This window comes from Diadema antillarum, unplaced genomic scaffold (genome assembly GCF_040938485.1).
Source record: "Diadema antillarum isolate AM-2024a unplaced genomic scaffold, OU_Dant_1.0 seq00000143_RagTag, whole genome shotgun sequence".
NCBI classification, from domain to species: domain Eukaryota; kingdom Metazoa; phylum Echinodermata; class Echinoidea; order Diadematoida; family Diadematidae; genus Diadema; species Diadema antillarum.
Window position 1 is genome coordinate 885,862 of NW_027271219.1, and position 22,430 is coordinate 908,291.

General features: G+C 37.0%; 1 protein-coding gene across 1 annotated transcript; it reads right to left on the reverse strand.

Annotated features, from left to right (window-relative positions):
* Positions 1–12,604: 12,604 nt before the first annotated feature.
* Positions 12,605–21,773, reverse strand: LOC139727705 (uridylate-specific endoribonuclease B-like). The gene is made up of 7 exons (XM_071638685.1): positions 21,722–21,773; positions 20,573–20,722; positions 19,400–19,501; positions 15,575–15,710; positions 14,807–15,029; positions 13,956–14,141; positions 12,605–12,841 (listed from the first exon to the last, which is right to left on the reverse strand). Exons 1-7 carry the CDS (start codon positions 21,771–21,773, stop codon positions 12,605–12,607), a joined length of 1,086 nt encoding a protein of 361 aa, XP_071494786.1.
* Positions 21,774–22,430: the final 657 nt, after the last annotated feature.

Consider the following 22,430-nt stretch of genomic DNA (forward strand, 5'->3'; position numbering starts at 1 on the left):
CTGGGAGAGGGAGGGGAAATTTCGCAGCTATATGTACCTCACTTATCTGTCTGTAGCCGCAGTAGTCGACCTCTTCGTCCAGCTCGTCCAAATAAAACGTCAGCCAGTTGTAGTTTCGTATGATCGAATTCTTGACCTCGGCAAGGAACGTGGCCTCAAAACCAGAAGAATCGATGACACCATCCCCGCCAACATTTCGGGAGAAGGGTGTGAACCAAATGTCATTTACGTAAGACCGAAACTCGGACAACGAAGAAAAGAGTCCTTGATAAAGAGATAAAAGCGATTCTAAGTGACAATAAAAACAAAAAACAAAAACGGGCATCCCACTTTAGATATTAAATTTATACGACATCTACCTTTTCCAACTCGATTAAAATTCGGGCAATATACCTTTACATCATCTGTGTACATCATATTTTTTATATACATTAGAGAGAGAAAAAGAGAGAGATATGTGCATATTATATACATGCACGTTATATAATATGGCTACACACGTACATATGGTGGATTTATGTATTATTTTATTGTTTTCGTTCAATTCGCATATCAGTGTAAAACAATCATAGAAATACATTCTGTAGGACCTATTAACTTTGTAATCTGCATATTAACATACTTTCAAGAACTGCACAACTGTGATATAATGAGCCTTAACGTATATGAAATTATTGTCCTCGTGTGAGTGTAAAAATATTACTAACTGGATATCGATCAGTTTTATTGCAATATAATCCCACAATACATCATCATTGAAAAGGAAAAGAATATACTACCAAGATTGTGGATGCATTTCACCTGAAACATTACCCACCAATAATCAGTTGGTGATGTGATCTCCAGAATGCGGAAAACTATATTTTGATATAGATATATGGTCGAGCATTGAGTCAAGGTATTGTGATGGTATGATAATTTTTCTGCTTTTATTATAAAGCTATCTAACAATGATCATGATGGTTGAAGTCTTGATTTCCGTGTCTCCTTTTTTCAATTCAATTCAATCTTTATTTCTGATTCAATATATTGATAGGCATAAAATGCATGTGTATATAAGCTCATATTGTGTGTGTAGTTGATCAGAAAAATGGTATGTTCGTAGAAAGACAGAATATAGGCTTGTAATGTTGCATATGCCCCGCTATATAACCATTGTAAAAAAATACCACCCCCCCCCCCAAAAAAAAAAAGTGTACCAAACTTATCATGACAAAGGATATACTCTAAACAGCACCATGCAATCAATAGAAAGAAGACCCATTATCCATAACAAAAAACATCAATACGTATCAACATTTCCTGTCTTTAAAAGATATTATCAAACTGTGTATTAGGTTTACTCAAATCTAAAGTGTTCGAAAAAACGGGACCAGTATGACGTAACGAATATATTTAGATTTTTCAATAAAAAAAGTCATAGATGATAATGATCTGACGATATTGTATAATGATTATGTACAGTAGTTCACCGAAAACATATTTTGTGAATAAGGTGAGATAATTTTAGCATTCGGAGAAGTGTGATACATAATCATTAACATATTACACGTAGTGCTTATTACAGCGTTTTATATACCAACCATTGAGAGCCATGTATTCGTAAGTTAGCTCCATGACACGTGTTCCGAAGAGTTTGTCGATGAAGATTTCGATCTCTGATTCCTCTTCGTCCGTTGTTTCTTCTTCGATACCAGCGATCCGATGATAGTTGTCCATAAGGTCAATGAATGCTAGCCGTGTTTCGCTTAGTTTGGTCACATTCACGTACGTGAAAAGCCTGTATATTAGCGGCGTCATTGCAGTTTAAAGATGAGAAAAAAAAAGATGATGAATGCAAAATTAACAGCTACCTTTGATTAGAGAGCACGCTTAATGTGGATGTAAGCGTTGTCACACCTATACACACTAAAGCAACTGTAGTGACACGCAATGATTATTTTATTGCTGAATGTTTATCCAAATTAGGATTACTATCGATGTGTGTAAACATTATTATACATACTTATAATATAAAATAACTCCAGATATGGGCATGAATACCAATAGTTTATTTGAAGAACATACAAATTTTCGGGTTCCCTGTCATTTCTCAAGTGATTTGGCTTTTGCTAATGACTAGTTTTGTCAAGTCGTGACTTTCATTCGCACAGGCACACACGCACACAGACAAACATTTTGATTATAGTTCCATTGTAATCATAATAAACTCTGCAACAACCGTAAATGTTTGTGAATACCATCGAGATAGATGTAAAGTGCAAATTTTATGGGTATACAGAGCTAGCTTCCGATTTACACTCCTGGCTTGATCTGCCACTCCGGTGATCAGAGGGTTTTTTTTTGTTGTTGTTGTTGTTGTTTTTTTCTGCGCAAGGGAAAATCTGACTCCAAACTTTTTGCCTCGATTTTGCATTTAGGGCGACAATTTTAGTAGGACCTTTTACAAGAAAAATGGTGATGTAGCTGTTTCTCCTTCAGCCTGTCCTTCTTCGTTTTTAAAGGACACTTAGCAGCTGAACGGGATTTGGTTTTTCTCGCTGTAGATCATTTCTGAGGCGTAAATCGATAAGCTTGCAACAATCACGTCAGATGACGTCATACTTGGCAGGGGACGAATCGATCTTCGGGAGGTCAGTGAGGTCAGTCTGAGGATTGATCACTACGTCACTTCCCTCCAGTCGGTTCACATCGGCATCCCAAAGGGTTTGAATGAAACTCGAGAAGTCCATAGAGTCGAACAAACTGGAAGCTACTGTATTTTGGACGGGTTCAAAATCATCATTTAAAAACATAATAACTATTCAACTCCATACGAGTCGAATAAGCTTACATATGCGCTAAATTCCAATTTGGCACATAGCGAAGTAACCACTTCAACACAGCTATTGAGAATAAAACAATAATTTGTCTACTTGGACGGGTTCAAAATCATCATTTAAAAACATAATAACTATTCAACTCCATACGAGTCGAATAAGCTTACATATGCGCTAAATTCCAATTTGGCACATAGGGAAGTAACAACTTCAATACAGCTATTGAAAATAAAACAATAATTTGTCTATTTGTCTTAAAAAGCACCTAATATTTCTATATTAAGTTAACTAAATAGATTTAAGAAAGAAAAGAGAAAGAGAGATAGCATAATTATAACAAAGCAAACAGTGACAAATTCACAATAGCATGTGGTTGTGACAGGAAAAAAAAACCCACTGATATCACCAACTGACGAAAGACACATACGCACACAGTAATACTGTATATGCCATATATTTCGCGAATCTAAATTTTCGCGAATCGGGACTTCCCGACAATTTCGCAAGCGGTTAAATTCGCGATCGTGGAGTCCTGTACTGAACAGAGAAATTTATACGCGTACGTCACATTCATATCGGTAATACAATCAATATTTTCGCGTGTTTTTAATTTCGCGAAAAGAAGGTGACTCGTGAAATTCGCGAAAATAAAAACCCCGCGAAATATTCGGCGTATACAATACACTATTTCTTCAATATTTGATTTACCGGAATCGTCTCTGCACACGTCATGGTAGTCTTCGCAACAGTCGTCGAGATAATCGCACCACTCATCACAGTGACACAAACTTTTCAAACTGGAGGAGTGGTCACATCGTCCTCCAGCGCAAGACAGTTGAGGATCTGAGAGACAGAAGTAACAAGATGATCAAAAGTTAGGAAGAATGAAAAAAACAACAAGCAAAACCGGAAAATAAGAGATGACATACAAAACAAAATTGCTTTCTCCGTCATACAAATGACAACAGAAATACAGTGAAACTCAAACTGAAATTCAAAATTAAACCAGCAAACTTACATAACATTGCGGAATAACCAAACAATCGATTAACAAAATTAAGATTAACTTAAAAGGAAAAGATTAATTTTGATCTTAGATATAAAAGCGCACATATAAACCATCAAAGAGCAATGAAATCAGTAGAAGAACAGGAGAAATATTTTCATAATATCTCACCAGTTCCATCAGTGGTGCTGTGATGGTCAGCGTTGGGTATTGTTGACGTTGCGTCCGTCTGCGCATCTGCCTGGTAGGGCATAACAGGGTCACCCATAGGCACGTAATGGTCATCCACGTGCATGGGAGGGTCATCCATAGGAATTAAAGGGTCATCCACATGCACAAAATCATCATCCACGTGCATGGGAGGGTCATCCATAGGAATTAAAGGGTCATCCATATGCACAAAATCATCATCCACATGCATCGCTGTAACTGGTGGCATTTCTATAGGAGTTGCCTCCGTCGAGTGCGTGGTCTCAGGTGAACCGGAGGTGGTGATGGTTGATTGCATAGAGCCTTCCAAAGACGGAGTTTCATTCGCCGTGGTAACAAGCGCCTCGTCCTCAGGAGTTGTTGGTGTGACAGCTGCTGCAGAAGACGGCATCCCCTCGGTAGAAGCGGAGGAGCTCTGGCTTGTAAACAGGCTGGTCTCCCCGAAATACATGGGCTTTGTTTGTGTTACAGAAGGTATCTGAGTCGTAGAGGTAGCGTAGGCGACGTGAGGAGTTGATCCCCCTGGAGTAAGAGCTAAAAACATTTTAAAGACAATTTTGCTATTCTCAAAACAATGAAATCACGTATTGAGACAGGGGGGGGGGGTTGTATCAAAACGCAAAAAGACATTTTTGTGTTTTGTTTAGTGATAATTATTTGAATTTCTTATTTTTGTTTTAATCGGTTCCGTCAATCATAGTATAGTCTAAGTAGAATTAATTCTCCCAATCTGATATACAGTGTATTATACCGCGACCTGCGGCTCATCATTAACAAGCTTACTTCTGCGTATCACCCATCAATTTCTTGTACTAGGACCATTAAAGTCCAATTCTGGATATTTTTTTTTGTGTGTGTGCGTGTGTATGTGTGTGTGTGTGTTTATACTTAAACAGACTGTTGGTCCATCCAATTTATGTTTTGTATAATTTCAGTATTGCCTAATTGCACTGTCTTCTTGTCTGTGCTATTTTTGTGAGAAATAAATTGAAATTGAAATAATGTCTTTAAGATTATTGCAGGTTAACATACCGGTATTAGAAGATGACAAACACGTTACTTTCACTCCCTTGCGACTGCCCCTAATTAGCGCTCTTCTGGAAACGGTCACCTTAACTCCCTTGCGACTGTCCCTACTTAGCGCTCTTTTGGAAATGATCACTTTTATAGTATGTAAAAAAAAAAAAAATGCTTAACCCGCCTGTATTCTACTTTGTGAATTATTACATCTATGGTAATGTAATGTCTTTCTCGTTTCTGAAAGTTCAAAGTTCTTTATCTCCGAAAATGTATCATTATTTTGCTTCTTTATTACTTCTGTGTGCGTGGTGTGTATGTGAATAACATGTGTATAGATAAAGAGACATAATATGAAAATGAATCATTACCATGATTACATTGTTAGTATTATAGGGCGGTGAGTTGGCTCAGTTGGTAGCGCGTCTGCCTCATGATCCTAAGGACCCGGGTTCGAACGCGAGTCTGGACTGAGCATTGTTGTGCGTAATCATACTGTCCCCTCTAGCAAGAGCCAAAACAGTCTGTCCCTCGGATAGGACATAAAATGGAGGTCCCGTGTATGAGAGAGTCACAACTAATGCACGTAAAAGATCCCGCTTCATTCATTAATCGCAAAGAGAAGGGTGTTTAACCCGGTGAGGTGGTCCCACCTCACATTCAACTGGACCCCATGGAAGACCAGCTTAGCGTAGCTGAATATGGGCTATCCAGTCTTCTTCTCGGATGGAAAATAAACAAACAAACAAACGAACAATTATACCTGTTGCACAGTTTGTGCCTTCATATCCTAGAGGGCAGTGACAGGCATATCCGGTCATTGTCTCCTCACACCATCCTCGGACACACGGATCACTCAGACAATCTAAGAGATCGACAGAATAACATAATATTATGATCTTCAAATTTCAGTTATGTTATGATGTTTTAAGTTTATAAGAACAGAGGGATTCCTTTGATTTCCAGTCTTCATGGGCAACAGATCATACGTTCGGCACAAAACGCAGTTGACTTTTTTATCATGTTTATTGCTGATAGTCTTATCTCTCCTTGTTACTGTTTTATTCACAGTCACGCACTGTTCTCAGGGAACAGCACTCATATCTATGTATCTATATATTCATATCTATGTATTGGGTTATTCATCTATTTATTGTCAAGAGTAAATCAAATCAAATCAAGTGTTTATGCAAATATTATTTCATTTTTCTTTAAGCAAGATTAATAATTGCCTTAAAAAGGACATAAAACTGCGAACTGACGGTAGACGTATGTTATTACATAATAATTAGTATACACTTCAAACTCCCTTATAATCCAAAGAATGTTGGACGAGTAAACCTGGTTTTCGGCATTCTCTGGGACCAGGAGGAATGTTTCGCTTGCTCGTTCTCCTGCACGGACCGCGAGAAGGATCTCCGATTGATGCGGAAACCACTTTGGGAATCGCCTTGATGTCAGCAGCGCCCGATTCAAGAGTCTTTCTACACCGGCGGAATGCGGGCAGAGTGTAGTTGAGATCATACCCATCTGTGCAAAAAGTCTGCGGCGACCCCGTCCCCTTCGATGCATCTACGTATAGTTATGTTTGACGGGAAAGGAAGACAGGATAAGAGAAGATGCTATCCATAGAATCTGTTATTCACCACCTCCTTGTTTCAATAATGGTATCAGTCTATAATGTCTCCCTTATTTAGCTATACATGTAGTTTGATTGCTTTTTGTTTCATCACGTACTGTATCTTACCAACAGCGAAGAGAGAAATAATTACTTGGTATGATTTTGCTTTGGCTCTCGCATTGTGTTGTTTGTGGGATGCTTTAGCATGTACCCATTATGTTCTCATTCCTCTTAGTGAAAAGGTTGTTTGCAGATGCTTTTCCGCATTTATTTCCAAATAAACCCTAACAATGACTATGCAAGACACATTTGTAAAAAAGATCAGATGATAAACAACACAAAATGTTGTAGCGAAAGTAGATATATTCGATACAAAAACTTGCTTGGTAAATTAGATACAATTGCAGTGAATGCAGAAGACGAGGCTATCACAAGCCAGAAGCGACAGTAGCTCTCCCCAATGTCATAGAACATAAGTAATAACAAATAGATTAAAAAAGAATAAATCTTTGAGAACATCCTATATTCTCCTAACCTCTCATCTTCGTTCTGGCGCCGCACCACAGCTATTTTGCGCAACAGCATGTTTTATTTTGTAACGGATTATCCTTTCCTTCACAGAACTCTCACTAAAGCATGACATCTGCCGCTTATGCCATGTATGCGGATGCTATTAAATAGATGTTTGGTGTAAACATCCTTAAAGGGATCGTACAGTTTTGGTTGAGACATAATTTTAGGTTTCTAACATTTTTTGGTGAGATAATGAGAAACCTCTTATAAAATATGAAAGAGCATGTAATTCTATGAGGAATTCAAAGTTTATTTGATGAAAATTGGTTTTGAAATGGCTGAGATATCCAAAAAGAGCGATTCTGATAAAGTGTGGGATCCACACTTTCTTACGATCGCTTTGTTTTACTTTGTTTTTGGATGGTTCATTCATTCCAAACCCGATTTTCATCAAATAAATTTTGAATTCCTCTTAAAATGGTATGCTCTGTGCTATATCATAAGTGTTTTCTTGGTATCTCGCAAAAAGTTAAAAGCCAAATTCTCATCTCTACCAATACTGTACTATCCCTTTAATCTAATTAGTTGACAAAAATGGACAAGAAATATTTTGCAAAGAGCATAGCTCTTTAAGAGTAAAAAAAAAAAAAAGTGATTCAGGATGCTGGAAACACAATCCATGTTCATGGATTGTACGGATACTGTAGATTTTCAATGACCCCACCAACGCATTTAAAACAAAAGGCTTATATTCCGAAGATCTTCAACGTATATGACATTTTCTACCCTGTTGAAACCTCAACCGAAACAGGTAAAAAAAAATGAGAACATGTAGAATTAGGAAGTGAAAACGCTTCAGTTTTGGACATTTGAATTATAAAAGTCGTTTGCAATCCCTTTTCCACATTTGACCCGCTGGAAGTGAATTGTCCTTAATATCCATGGGAAGCTAATTTCATCCCTTGATCGGTTGTTGAAATGAAACAACCTTTGGTAACAAACAACAAGGTCATTCTGCATAATCGAAAATATTAAGAATTCATCTTAATCTTCTTAAGTGGTTCATTTCATTAGTTAACGGTGGACCGCATAGGTAATCAGCGTGATAGAACGGACAAATTGTGTTTGCCGTGCACGTAAATAGGGTTATTACATTATTCCCTAGTTTCATTTTGAGTGAGCTTTCAAAGTCATTCCAACGTAACGAATTTGGTGAAATTGATCAGCACTTCTCCCTAATTCATTTACGCTTTCTTTGTTAAGGCATTTTATTTTTTTCGCTGGTTCGACTCCCCACAATTTCAGTTGTGTTTACGCTGTTGGGCCTAAGATTGTAAGAGTGTCATCAACGAAATTAGATAATCGACTAAGATAAGGTTATTAGGAAAGAAACCCACCTATCAGCTGTCTATATACCGCAACGGGATGAAGCTATGGATTATGTTCAATTACCATTTATATTTCCAAGTCTTTACATGTATTACAGTTGTATTACATTGACTGATACATTATCAATTTATGTACATGTAATCTATACAGGTACAATGTATTTTATCAATTTGATGTGCCATATAACCCTTTCAGTGCCATTCTTATGATTTCATTCATTGGTTATCATTTCCGTAAGTTTTCATTTTTGTGTGTGTATACACAAACGTGTGATTTTTTTGTTTTGTTTTTTCCCTACAAAACAGCTTAGAAAATGCATGAACAGAACCCTTATGACACATATACATGCCCATATATTCGAAAAACAAAAGTAGATTGACAAAAATGTCATTGCCAATACTCTCTTCTTCACTCACAATAATTAAGAAGCAATAATAAGTGTATAATTATACACCTATTGTGCAATTCGAGAGACCTTCTGGTAGTTTGATGTGAAGTTATCCTTGATTATCCTATTTACACCACTGCATTATATTTAAACTCAGTTGCGGTTAAGTGGGATTAATCAATGATTTGTCGCGAGCCTGCTTTAACATGTGCCTTCTTGTTGATTGTTTAACTAGTCACTATTCCACATTTAGAAAAAAGAATAGGTCACTTCCTTTCATGACTATGACTGGATTCAAAGTTAGTAGGATACTGACCCAAAAGATGTACAGTGCTATTATTGATACAAAATTAAACCTCTGTCTGAAAGATCTGTAGAGCAGCACACTCTTCATTCTTTTACACAGCGGGTTTTCGTAAACGCCATATTTGTGCATAAGGGGTTTAGTTATTTCTTTGCAATAAAGGGTGTAGATGATACAACAATCAAAGGTATACTATAGGTAGTGGCTTAAGGAGGAAATAAAAGCCCTACCTGTCGAAATCACAGCTGTGAACAGTAGCAGCACCTCCCACGACCGCTTTAAAGAGGTGCATGTATGCTGCGATGCTCCATTCTGTGTTTAAATGAATCGTTAAAGATATCCGATTAATCCAAAAATGAGAAATAATACAAAGAAAATACCAAACCTTTTGCTTATTTTTGCCAGATAAGATTTTCCCCTTGTTCAAATGCCATGTTTAATTTATTTTCCCGTTGCTCCTTCAGTCTTTTTTTCCTCCTTCTCTTTACCAAATTAAAGGGCGATTAATCATGATTTTGCATTCACCCTTTTTTCTGTGCTTCAAATTCTATATGATTGCCAATCAGTTGCAATTTCTATTGTTGTCAAGATACATTTAACTCCCTTTAAATCACTGTTAACTTGCCTTTATCGTACTTTGTTCTAATCTCTACTGAAATCATGTCTAGGCAGGGATATTTCTTTTTACCATAAACTTTGCATCCACGTAAAAGTTATACATAAATTGTATATCTTGTAGGTCCTATAGCTGGTGGTCAGGATAATGCATTAAGTTCAAGTGACGTGATGCCGTGACAATTTTCAGAAAGTAAGACATGGTAGAAGGCTGATATATAAAACTAATACTTACCATTTTAAAGAGAATCTCAATACTTTTAATACTTACCATTTTGGAGAGAATGTCAGTGATGGCAAATACCCTCGGAAATGATCACAATCTCCGACGTCTTGCAAGCCACACATAAAATCAGAATTAATGATACGTTTTTGAGGATTACGAATATTACGCCAATTGGTACCGAGTAAAATGCAACGATCCTACACGCGAAATAAGACAATTTCCATGAAATGTAGGGAATTCTTGTGATTCATGGGGAAGGGAAATGTGACAATGACAGTTTGCACTCGTCACACGAGGAAATCCAAAGAAAAAAAAATTGAAGATTTTCGAAGGAAATGTCATTAATTATGAAGAGTCGTGTAAAGCCCAACAGCAACGTGAGAAGAGGAACACTTCGCTTCAGATGTGTATGAAAATACCAATGCCTTTATCCCTCCATTGTGAAATTAACGTTTCCAAATTTCTGCTATCGTGCGTATGAGCTGCCGTTGTGCTTCGCATAGCCAACTTAATTTCAGGTAACGTTTTTAACAACTGACGACTGGTAGCATCCGGTTAATTCCTCGGAAAGCGACACAAAAGTTGTTACAGGTGACAATGCACTTATTGCTTATTCGATGTACGGACACGTCCTCGAAATCCCAGCATGAATTTTCAAACCCACTTGTAGTGACTGGACGCAAAACACGGAACTAAAATCCACTCATCTTCGAATCCAATTACGGATATGAATTTTCACCTTTGCCAGGAGTGCATGCGCTATCGATGGTGCGTAACAACTGATTCTGCTTTCCAATGACCTTCATATTTTTTTTTCGTTCTGATAATTCTCTTTGCCCAATCTCATCCGTATTCAACTTCCCACCCCCCCCCCCTCCCTCTTTGTCTCTCTACCTCGCCTTCCATCAATGGATCTATTTACTGCATCTCTCATTCTATCCACGTTGTATCTTTCTTCCAGTTTATTTCTTTGTATATCACCAAATTAATGCAATTTAATCTATTCATTCATCTGTTGTCTTCCTTTTATTCCCATCCTTCCACTCACGGTCCATATGCACTCATTCTCGATGCCTGTGTTCCCATGTTTTACAGAGAGCTGAACTGCCAAAAAAAAAAAAAAATACGACAACAAACGAGCAAAAATAAAAAGAAACATAGCAACAAACAAAGAAATAAATAAACATAATCAGGTGATGTAACCGCTGGTTAAATGGATCTTTATTGAGCACACCCAAAAAGTATAGCAGATCAAACTCATCAGTCATTACAAACTAGTGTTCATTGTCGGATATACACAATTTCGATTTTAACTAAAAGTATATATATGTATATATATATATATATATATATATAGAAGTATTGGAACAAGTTCACTCGGTTGACAGCAGGTTCATCCGTATTTTTGATAAATAAAAATAAAATACGGATGAACCTGCTGTCAACCGAGTGAACTTGTTCCAATACTTCTGTCTAAAGCTCTTCCTTTGAGGATATCGAGCACTCTTCATAGAAGGATAGAATCACCAAGTATATATATATATATATATATATATATGTATATACATATATATATATATCATATTAATATCTTTTTCAGGAAATATATTTCTTGATTTTACTAATAGTTTTGAAAGTGCGCTTATCTTAATATCCTTTGCTAAACCTTTGCACAAATCAAACGAGCCTGTTTTCGCAAGTGTTACGATCATTAAAGAGTGTTCAGGAAAAGAGCTCAGACTTCAGGTGAAAGCAGACAACAGCGAGATAGCTGGCACCAGTTGAATGGAAATCACAAGATCCTTTAAACGAATACCAATATACATCTCTCTCTTTTTTTTCCACAAAAAGTGAACACAACGTCGCCTATGATACAGTTCGTAATTCTAAATGTATACGTTATTCTGATGGTATGTTATTCTGGAGGTTTTTTAATTGAAAAAAAAAAATGAGAATAACGAACATTAACCGACGCCACAGAACTGCCAGTTACAGCGAGAGTGTGTGTTTCATCGGTTCCCTTTTGGTATACTGTATATCTAAGAAAAAAAAACCCGACAAAACTGCTCAATCTTATACAATGACAATCAGAAATAGTCGAAGGCATGTAACATTCGGGCCTTGAACAGTCAATCCCCTCTCTATAGCCGTCACAACGTTTTGACCGTACGTGTTTTACCTCCGGTTTACTTTTTGAAAGCATTTTATACAATTTTAAGCATACTGATACAACACATTTAATTAAGTTTGTACTTTTATTCTCTGGTTTTTGACACGTATATCTTTCATAATGTGATGCGTTTGCAAAGAAACAAATTAATGTTGTATCAAAACAATGTCTTGCCATTACGTTAATATTAAATTTCTGCGCAGAAACGCTGAGTGAAATATTTGGCGCTGTGAATAAATTCAATAGATTATTGTTGGCTGCGCAAAAATTTACCGTTACACTGTTGAATTTCTTCTCCTATACATCTGGTGTAATGTATAATAACCTCAAGTCTCCATCTCAAAGTGCGTTGAACTTATAAACCGATCCTCTTGGCTCTCGCTCTGTACCCGTTGAGTGCGGCCTTGCAGGGTAAAAGTACTGACGCCATCCGGATTCAGTAGAAAGCACACGGTGTACACAGCGAGCTCGAACTCCGCACTCACTCCAAAGATGATCGAGCTAGTTGCCTCGTATTCCAAAGTACCACCGTGAAGACTGAAGCTGATTTGCATCTGGTGTGGCTGTGACAGATGTGGGGAAATATTCGCACGATGAGATCCTTCTGTTTTGGGAGTTATCTAGTTGATTTGAAAAGTCTTAAACTTGGTTATCTTTCTGTCACATTTCAGTAATTAAAGGGATCATGTAGTTTTGGTTGAGACCTAATGTCAGGTTTCTAAAATTTTTTGGTGAGATAATGAGAAACCTCTTATGAAATACGAACGAGAATGTAATTCCATGAAGAATTCAACGTTTATTAAAAACTAAATTTGATGAAAATTGGTTTCGAAATGGCCGAGATATCCAAAAGAGAGCGATTCTAATAAAGTGTGGGACCCACACTTTTTACGATCGCTTTGTTTTACTTTGTTTTTGGATGTTTCAGTCATTCCAATCCCGCTTTTCAATAAATAAACTTTGAATTCCTCTTAGAATGGTATGCTCTGAGGTACTATTTCGTAAGTGTTTTCTTGCCATCTCACAAAAAGTTAAAAGCCAAATTTTCATCTCCACCAATACTGTACCATCCCTTTAATAGTGAGAGATGTAAAGTCCTATTCGCAATGATTTCAAAAGATGCTCACGGAATGACTAAAAGGAAATAGTATTGTGCTATTGCAGACGGACATTTTTTTTGTATATATATATACTTTGTATAATAGGCCTAGTGTGTATAACGCGTAGTCAATGCAGAGTTCAATCTGGCGGGACACGGATCCAGAGCAAATAACCGAAGGAAGTCGAGAGTAAAACAAAGGAAAAAAAAAAGAGGTACGGTAGATCAGTTAAATATCAAAATGAGAGGTCTAGTATGTCATCCGTTTTGGTCGTACCATTTTACGAGATTCCAAAGCCATTCATTTATATCTATCTACATTGCACGTGCAAGAAAGCACACCAACGTACTGTAGTGACCAAAGGTATCAGTTGTATCACTGGTTTACGATCAACAGCTTTCTGTAAAGGTTTCAATGGTGTTGTTGATTTGTATTGTTTTGTTTGCTTTTTCTTCCAACTTTTGCATGGCACCGAGAGTCCAAAGATACAAGGGAGATGCACTCGAAATAGAAACTTGAAACATCTCTCTGAATTCTTACTTTTCATTTACCTGGAGCCTACAAAGGTCGACATTACCTCTCTTTCTGCGATGTATCCATGGTAGGTAATCCGCCCTTCCTTTTCGTCCAAGTAGAAAGCTAGCCAGTTGTGGTACCCGCTGACCATTCCATTTACGACCTCGCCGACGAAAGTGCGCTCGAAGCCGGACGAGTCCACTGTCGTGCCATTCGAGGGCTGCGGGAATACTGCGTGAACCAGATGCTACGGACGTGGGCCCGGAACTTGGTAAGCGAGCAAGGCTTTTGAGGGCAAAGATCTGTGGGCACGATGAGGTTGGCGAGGTAGTGCCAGTGATCGTCGTAAGAGGCACGTGTTCAGGAACAATAACAATAATTCATAAGGGTGAGAGTACACCTTTTTTGCTTGTCCTTACTATAGAAAAATTTATGTAACAAAATAATGTTGTGGATAACGTACAGCACATCATGACGTCATTACGGACAACTAAAGAAGTCTTTAAAAATTCAATATTTTTCCCTTTTCTGGCAGAATAAAAGAGCGCTTGGCATACGTCTTTTAGAACGCATGGGGAATAACTCTTTAACATATGTCAGGAACAAATCAATGGACTGTGAACTTTTCATGAAATATAAGAATTTGTTGGAGTCTCCTTACATTTTTTTTTTCCAGAATGACGTTATGAACCGTAGTAGTTTCCTCATTCATGGATGACTAAATTAACCGATTTTGAATCGAATCCAGATTTAATCAAACTTTCACCGATGCGATTTTCTATTATTACTACTTTCACTAAAGCCACATTTCGGGGTTGGGTTTCCTTTAAGGTTTTAGGCACATATTTACTAACGGAAGGACATTTTAAACGATGTTTGTTTTGATATCTCCGTAAACCTTCAACAGCGCACGAGCCCTTGCTTCTGCATACCGTTATCGACCAGGAATTCGTAGGTAAGGTTCATAATGGGAGTGGCGAAGACTTCGGTAATGAACTCATCGATCTCGATCCTTTCCCGAACAGGCATGGTCTCCATGGTACCGGTCAGCCGGAAGTAGTTGTCCAAAAGGGCAAAGAAGGATGGCCAAGTTCCGGTCAGTTTTGTCTCATTGACATAGTTGAAAAGACTGGTACTTAAATGTGAAAGTTGGGAAGAGAGAGAGAGAGAGAGAGAGATTGAAAGGAAGAAGAAGAGGGAATGAGTAAGAGAAATAGTAAAATTAGTGCCCAATGACTGATATCATGGAAATGTTATCATTCATCTTCAAATACTGGACATTGATATAATCCATAGCATATTCCTGTCCAATGTTTGGCTGTGGATCTAGGGATCTGGCTGTACCTGAGGTGAGGCTATGCACCGCTTTGACATGAACTTTCGTAGAGCAAGGCACATCTTCGTAAATTATTTTACGAGTTACATGCCCCGGGTAATTACTAGGACATTAGACCTTCTGAAGAACCAACTATGTTGCTTTAAACGTTTTATCCCGTCCCATTCCGCTTCCCACCTAACATCAAATTCAACAGACTGTTCGTTGCTTACAGAATCCCCAACCGTTTCTTTTTTTTTTCCTTTTCTTTTTTTACATAGCCTCTATTCTTTGTTTTTATTTCCCTTCTCGATTTTTTTTCTCTTTATCTTATTCTTCATAGCCAAGAATGATGATGGCCTTACCTAGGGACCGCTTTGGTAGGAGTCAACTGGGCAGAATCATCAAGATAGTTCTGACTGTTGATGACCAGGTCTGGACCGTCCAGTCGGTTTGAATCTGCCTCCCAGAGGGACTGGACAAAGTCCGAAAGGATGTCTCCTTTAAGGAGAAACAACGAATGAGATTATACGTTAAAGATGGATATACAGATGATTAATGAAATAATAGAGAAGTTAACATCATACATTGGTCAATCTGCCATAACATAGATGAATTAGTAATAAGCTTGAAAGTGAAAAAAAAAATGCAAAGTGACAACATTCACTACACTGAATGCAAAGTTATATGAAGGCTCTATTTTTTTTTTTTTTTTTGTGATGATAGCACAAACACTGAATTACAAGAAGTTCAATAAGGAAAAAATGATAAGGGATTCTTTACACCCTCGAAATGTGAAAAGAGAGAGCAGGACCAGATGTTGAAATATAATCGAATACCATGAATTACACGATAAGGATTGATAAAGATCGTTGAGGTATAGTTTTCCGAAGACTGTTTACACATGCATTTTTAGCCTGTTATGTATAATTTCTCGTCAAAATTGATAGGTGAGCAATAGGTAGGTAATAAATAGGCTGGAATAATTTGCATATTCATGTTCTAAAACATAAAATTATGTTATTGTTTTGCAAGCAGCTGTATAATTGCATTTTTTTTTGTAGGAAATAAAGGTAAATGTAATTATTGTGATGTTGTTAGACTTTAGAACAAAAATATCAATGTGTATAATTTATTAAAATCGATACAGTCGGTCACATTTTTGAAGTCCTCCTCCTGTGAAGTTCTCCACAAGCACCATGGTTATACTTTTTGTCATTCTTTAAAGAGGAGAAGTAGTGGGAGGGATGGTGATTCAATGTTTCACCAATTTGTGAGCTGAAATGAAAACAACTACAAAATTGATGTGAAATGATTAATCTAAAACACAGGTGACCTTTGTTTGACTGAAATTGGGTTAGAAATAGCTAAAACTTGATCACGTGAAGAAACATATAGGATTCGACTGGCCTTCAAATTTCATTCGAATTTGGTTTTAAAAAGATGTTCCTTTCCCTCTATTATACGGCAATGGAGCCGATGTCTTTGCAGTTTCCACCATCAATCGTGAATGCAGGATTTGCCTTTTCTGCATCTGTGGTCCCAGATGTGCGTCGTTAGAACCCTGCACATTACTACTCGTCTGAAAAGAAAGATTAAAATGTAATTACTATTCTATGATTTCTGTAAATACTACTTTCACTAAATCTACATTTCGGGGGTTTGGTTTTCTCTAAGGTTTTAGGCACAGATTTACTAATGGAAGGGAATTTTAAAAGATGATTGTTTGGATGTCCCCGTAAATCTTCAACTTCGCATATGCTAAAAACATAACAGCAAAATGTAATCAAATAAAACTTCGAATAATTACGAAATTGTGAAATGTCGGTAATTCTCGCAAAGCAGATCTTGAGCAGGCAATAAAAATATGCAAATGAATGACTGGATGATGCTATTCGCTACAAAATTTGTCAAATATTTTGTTCCTGAAATCTTGGAATTCCAAAGGCTTTTTTTTTTCTAAAACGCAATAATGGCTCAGTCTCGATTCCTATAATGTATGTGATTGATCATAATTGTAAATTTGTTCATTTGTGAATAATAGGCGTTTTAGAGGTATTGCATTTTTTTTTTTACATTATCATTGCAAAATTCTGAAAATGATGACATTATGATGAAGTTCACTAAGCAGTCTCCTGAAAACTGTTTTGTGTCGTTAGCAAATCAATGTTTCCCTGTAATGTGCGTAATCTCTTTTTCCCGAAAAAAAGGCTATTTCCTGCTAAGACGTTGTCCTCTAATGTGTGTCTCTTGGTTCGATTTCTCATTGTCGCCCATCTACTTTCCCTCCAATTACAACTGGTTGCATTCATTACCCTGCTTGTCATCGGCAGTGTGGCACTTCATGTAAAGACATGAAAATAGACACTTTTGCCTTTCAACGGTCCATTGTTTGAATTTCACTCATGCTTCATCACAAATAATGGGCATGGATAGCAATTAAAAGCGGGGAATGGTGTCGGGCGTGACAGCAGAACACAGCGGACAATAATTATCATCGGCGAATTTTTTTATTTTTTACAGAACATGGTGTGTTCAAAGCAATTATAGGCTATGATATTTTGTGTGGAGGACTTGCTAATGAGAACGACTTGTTTCTATGGATACTGTCTGTAAGTGTCTTTTCTTTCTTCCTCTCAAGGTCTGAAACAAAACAACAACAAAGAAGCGAGTTGCGTGCACACATCACATAGATTATAACCGTTACTAACAGCAGGCATTGATCAAGATAATGTTAACGGAAACGTGTGTGAAAGAAGGCGCATTGCTTGCCTTGCCGTCAAATGGTCAACAGACAAAAACAGCACACATGCACACACACACACACACACACACACACACACACACGCACACGCACACATAGAATACACACGACTGACAAGGTTCATCAACGTGCGAGGTTTACATAATGATGGTAATAAACTGCATATTATTTTAAATGTATTACGTGCTATCTGTGTGTGCGTATGTGTGTGCGTGTATGTGTGTGAGTTTACATTGTTATGTGCGAAAATAGTTAACCAAGAAAAGATGAAAGAAGAAAAGAAAACCTTTTTCATCCAGATTTACACGTGTGGTGCTTGTTGTCAGATCTGTAACAAAACTTGATTTCGTCTTGTCCCCTAAGGGTGGAGACTTAGATGCTGTTGACGTAGCAACAGTTGTTGCTGAGGAAGCAGCAGTTGCAGGCACACTACTTGTTTCAGTTGTCGTTGGAAACGGTGATACCCCTGCTGCCAGTGACGTTGTTAAATCCGCGAGCGACGGATGAGATATTGCCAGCTGAGTGGTTGTAAGCAAAGTCGCAGCCATTGCCCCCGTTGAAGCTGGTTTGGATGATTGTACAATCGGAGTAGTCGTACCGTCGCCAGTGACTACAGCTGGAACACAGTATTAAAAATGAGGAATTCAGTAACTGTTATAATGTCAGACTCCCATGCAACTTTTTTTTTATTTGATTTGATATGAGTTTTTTTTTTCCATTTTATTTATTTATTCTCTGTATGGCATCATTTACAATTCCTTTTTTAAAGCGATATAATCAAACATAATACATACATGTATACGATACTCACAGTTTCTACAATAGTGAATTTCTTATCTGGGTTTATATTCCCACCAGACATGATAGAGTTCTATAGCTTTTGTACGATCAAACGAGATGTCAAGTCCCATATAAAGTTCAACTTTGTATGATTGGAAATGGTCGTGTGATGTCTACTATAGGGCTAAAGCAAATCCATTATGTATACATGTATTTCAAAAAAGTTTTTCTTGAATAACGGTTATGGAATAAAAAAAGCATTTATACCTTTATGCATATTTTACCGAGATCTATGATTGACAATATCATTACTTATTCTATCATGTGATAAACATTAACCCCCCCCCCCCCCCTCCCCAGAAAAAAAAAGAAGAAAATGGCTGTTTTTGTTTTGGTTTGTCATATTCTACGTGTTTAGATTATATTGTTATCCTTTTAGAATAATATACCACTACAACAGGTTTTTCTCAACAACTTTACAGAAACTAGTGTTTGTTGGAAAGTATTGAAGTTTATCAAATAAAAATACAAAATCATACATAGATAGTGCAATTACCATGACATTGTGAGGGCGGGGAGATGGGGTGGGAACATAATATAATCATATCCGTGAATGTGCAAACACTATGTAACGATGAGATCTCACCACTGCCACAGTCTGTCCCGTCGAATCCCGGTGAGCAGTGACAGATATAGCTACTTATCGTTTCCTCGCAAGAACCATGGACGCAAGGACCGCTGTAGCAATCTGTGTACAGAAAGTAAAACAACCATGGAAGTGCCAATAAAACACGAGCAACAGTGCGACTTCAGTGGCTTTATGATCAAAGGAACACAAACACACATACTCTCTAAAAAAATCGAGTGAAAATATTCACTCTTAAAGGAGTGAATACAAAAAAGAGTGAATTTCGAGTGAATTCTGAGTGAAAATGTTCATTTTCACTCGCTTTGGAGTGACGTCAGGGATCACTCCAAAATCTTCGAGTGATCCCTGAGGTCACTCCAAAATGAGTGAAAATGAACATTTTCACTCAGAATTCACTCCAATTTCACTCTAAATTCACTCTTTTTTGTATTCACTCCTTTAAGAGTGAATATTTTCACTCGATTTTTTTAGAGAGTAATATTATTATCATAATTATTATAATATCATACTTCCTTCATACCTGCAAGATTATAACTACATGTTGTACAATGTATCTCTACAGAATGTGCTTAAGTTTCGAAATGTCTGTATGTTATGAAAGTTATAACATACAATTATACAAAAGGAACAGAAATAACGACCATGCAAGGGAGACTATACAATACATTATTCCGTTATTAGCAATCAAGAAAGTTCATAATCGATTGCACACACATGTTTGACAGCAAGCAAAATTTAAATGAAAAAGGTATGGCACCCATAGTGCATTTATTATCAAATCAGCCTTCCTTTTGCGTATAGTTTTTAACCAGTAACAAAGCTCCGTGGAAGATGGGCAATTAATCAATTTTGTTTTTGATTTGCATGATTGTATCTCTTAGTTTTCCTTATTTTGAAATCTTATGAATATGATAAGTGGGTGTATCTTTATGTTATGCACAATTTATTTGATTTGTGTGTGTGTGTGTGTGTGTTTTCTTTGGTCTTTTTTGGCTGATCAGGTTACCCTGCATAGAGATTTGCAATAGATAGATAGATAGATAGATAAATAAATAGATAGATAGATATAGATAAATAGATATAGATAAATAGATAGACAGACATAAATATAGATAGATAAAGAGATTAATGAATGATAAATAAATAAGAGAGTTTCCTGATGGAATGTACCTGGCTTACGACAGATCCGGTATCCACGGGGGATCCCCAATCGGCTGACTCTCTGGCAAGCGGGGTTCTGCGGCAGCTGCAACGGTTCCAAAGGTGATGTCACGGGGATCAGCTTGGGAATTGTCCTAACGGCGGCGCCGCTGGGATCATCTCGAATAACCGGGCACAATTTGAACATGGGAAGGGTATAATTCAGACCAAACCCATCTCTACAACAGGTTTTCAGAGAATCTTTTCCCTCGGTGATACCTAGGCAGTACGAGTGATGATGGTAAAGATTCGTATTAAAAAAAAAAAATTATTCATATTCGTGCTTAGTTCATAATTATAAGATTGCACTTACATTATACGTTGTTACACAATGTATGTGTATTACGTATAAGGTGTGTGTGTATTAATACCAAACATTACAAAATCTAAACAAGTATTTGCAAGACACATTCAGGTTTAATCAAGGTCAAAATGACAAAAGACGAGACATACAGGTTAAATCATGAATCACTGTAAAGAAAAAATAACTACATCGTATGTTCCTCACCCAACAAAATAGATGAACAATTTATTATAAAGATGACGTTTTGCTTCTTTTCACAGTGAGCTTAAAGTTACAATACAACTGAAGAGTTTGTTCGCAAAAACTGATAAGTCCATTTTTGAAGATTTTTAAGTACGGTCTCTGTCATAAAGTACAACCTATATTGGTCACTACATGTAAAGGTACATTTTTGAAGTTATGGTCAAAAGAAGAAAAAAAAATCTTATCATTCTCTTTATTTTTCTTTGCCTTTAATCGCAAATATCTCCATTTGAAAAATATGTTCTTATCGTTTTTTGCGAACAAACTCTTCAACTATTTCCAACCAATTCCTGTTGGGGTTCGAAAGAGCAATAAACAAGTATGTTCTCAAAATATCACTCGAAGATGGCAAGTCGTTTCCGCGAATTGGAAGGATATTCACTACTTTTAGTAGTTTTCTCAACCGAATATCACATGTATTCAAAACTTGCTTTTTCGGTGACATAACGAGAAGAATGAAAGTACGACAATTCATAAGTCAGTCCAATATCTCCATCTTACGATATCTGAGAATAATATATAATAGATTTTTGGAGAGTATGCTCTTACAAATTTTTAAGAAAATGTCTTACCAATGGCTAGGATTCCAAACATCAGCCATCCTGCGTAGAGAAGCCACGTCATTGAGCAGGGTATCGGCATTACAAGTCGGGGAGTCTAAAACGATACTGAAAAATATGCACGATAGCTGTAACTGTTTCCGTGTCACTCTAAATAACACCGAATTCTTTGAATATTTCCATGGCGGTTTAACATTTACTTGTCCGTAGTTTCACGGTACTATGTATTCTTTCTTGAAAGCGAGTGAAGTCCTGAATAGGTTCTATTCAGTTTCGACATTTTGGTATGCATGCTCTTACCGTCTTCAGGAGAAAGAAGTCCAATATATCGACACCAAAGACAAAACAAAAACAAACATACAAACAAACAAAACACGAGACTGAGAAAATGACACAAAAATCATTCATTCATTCATTCATTCATTCATTCATTCATTCATTCATTCATTCATTCATTCATTCATTCATTCATTCATTCAGGCGTATGGAACAATGTGCCTGGTTGATACCGTTTGCCGACTGTTAAAGAACTGCTCTTCACACAATTTTCTGACCGTGAAAATTGTTCAATTCCGTAACCTATATACCGGTTGTCTTTTTACCAACAAAATAAGCATATAGGTCCTACTTGCTGCATATTGCACTCACCTTTAAAAAAAAAAAAAAAAAAAAAAAAAAAATATGAGAAACGAGTGGTCACGCCCAGTGACTCTATCCACAC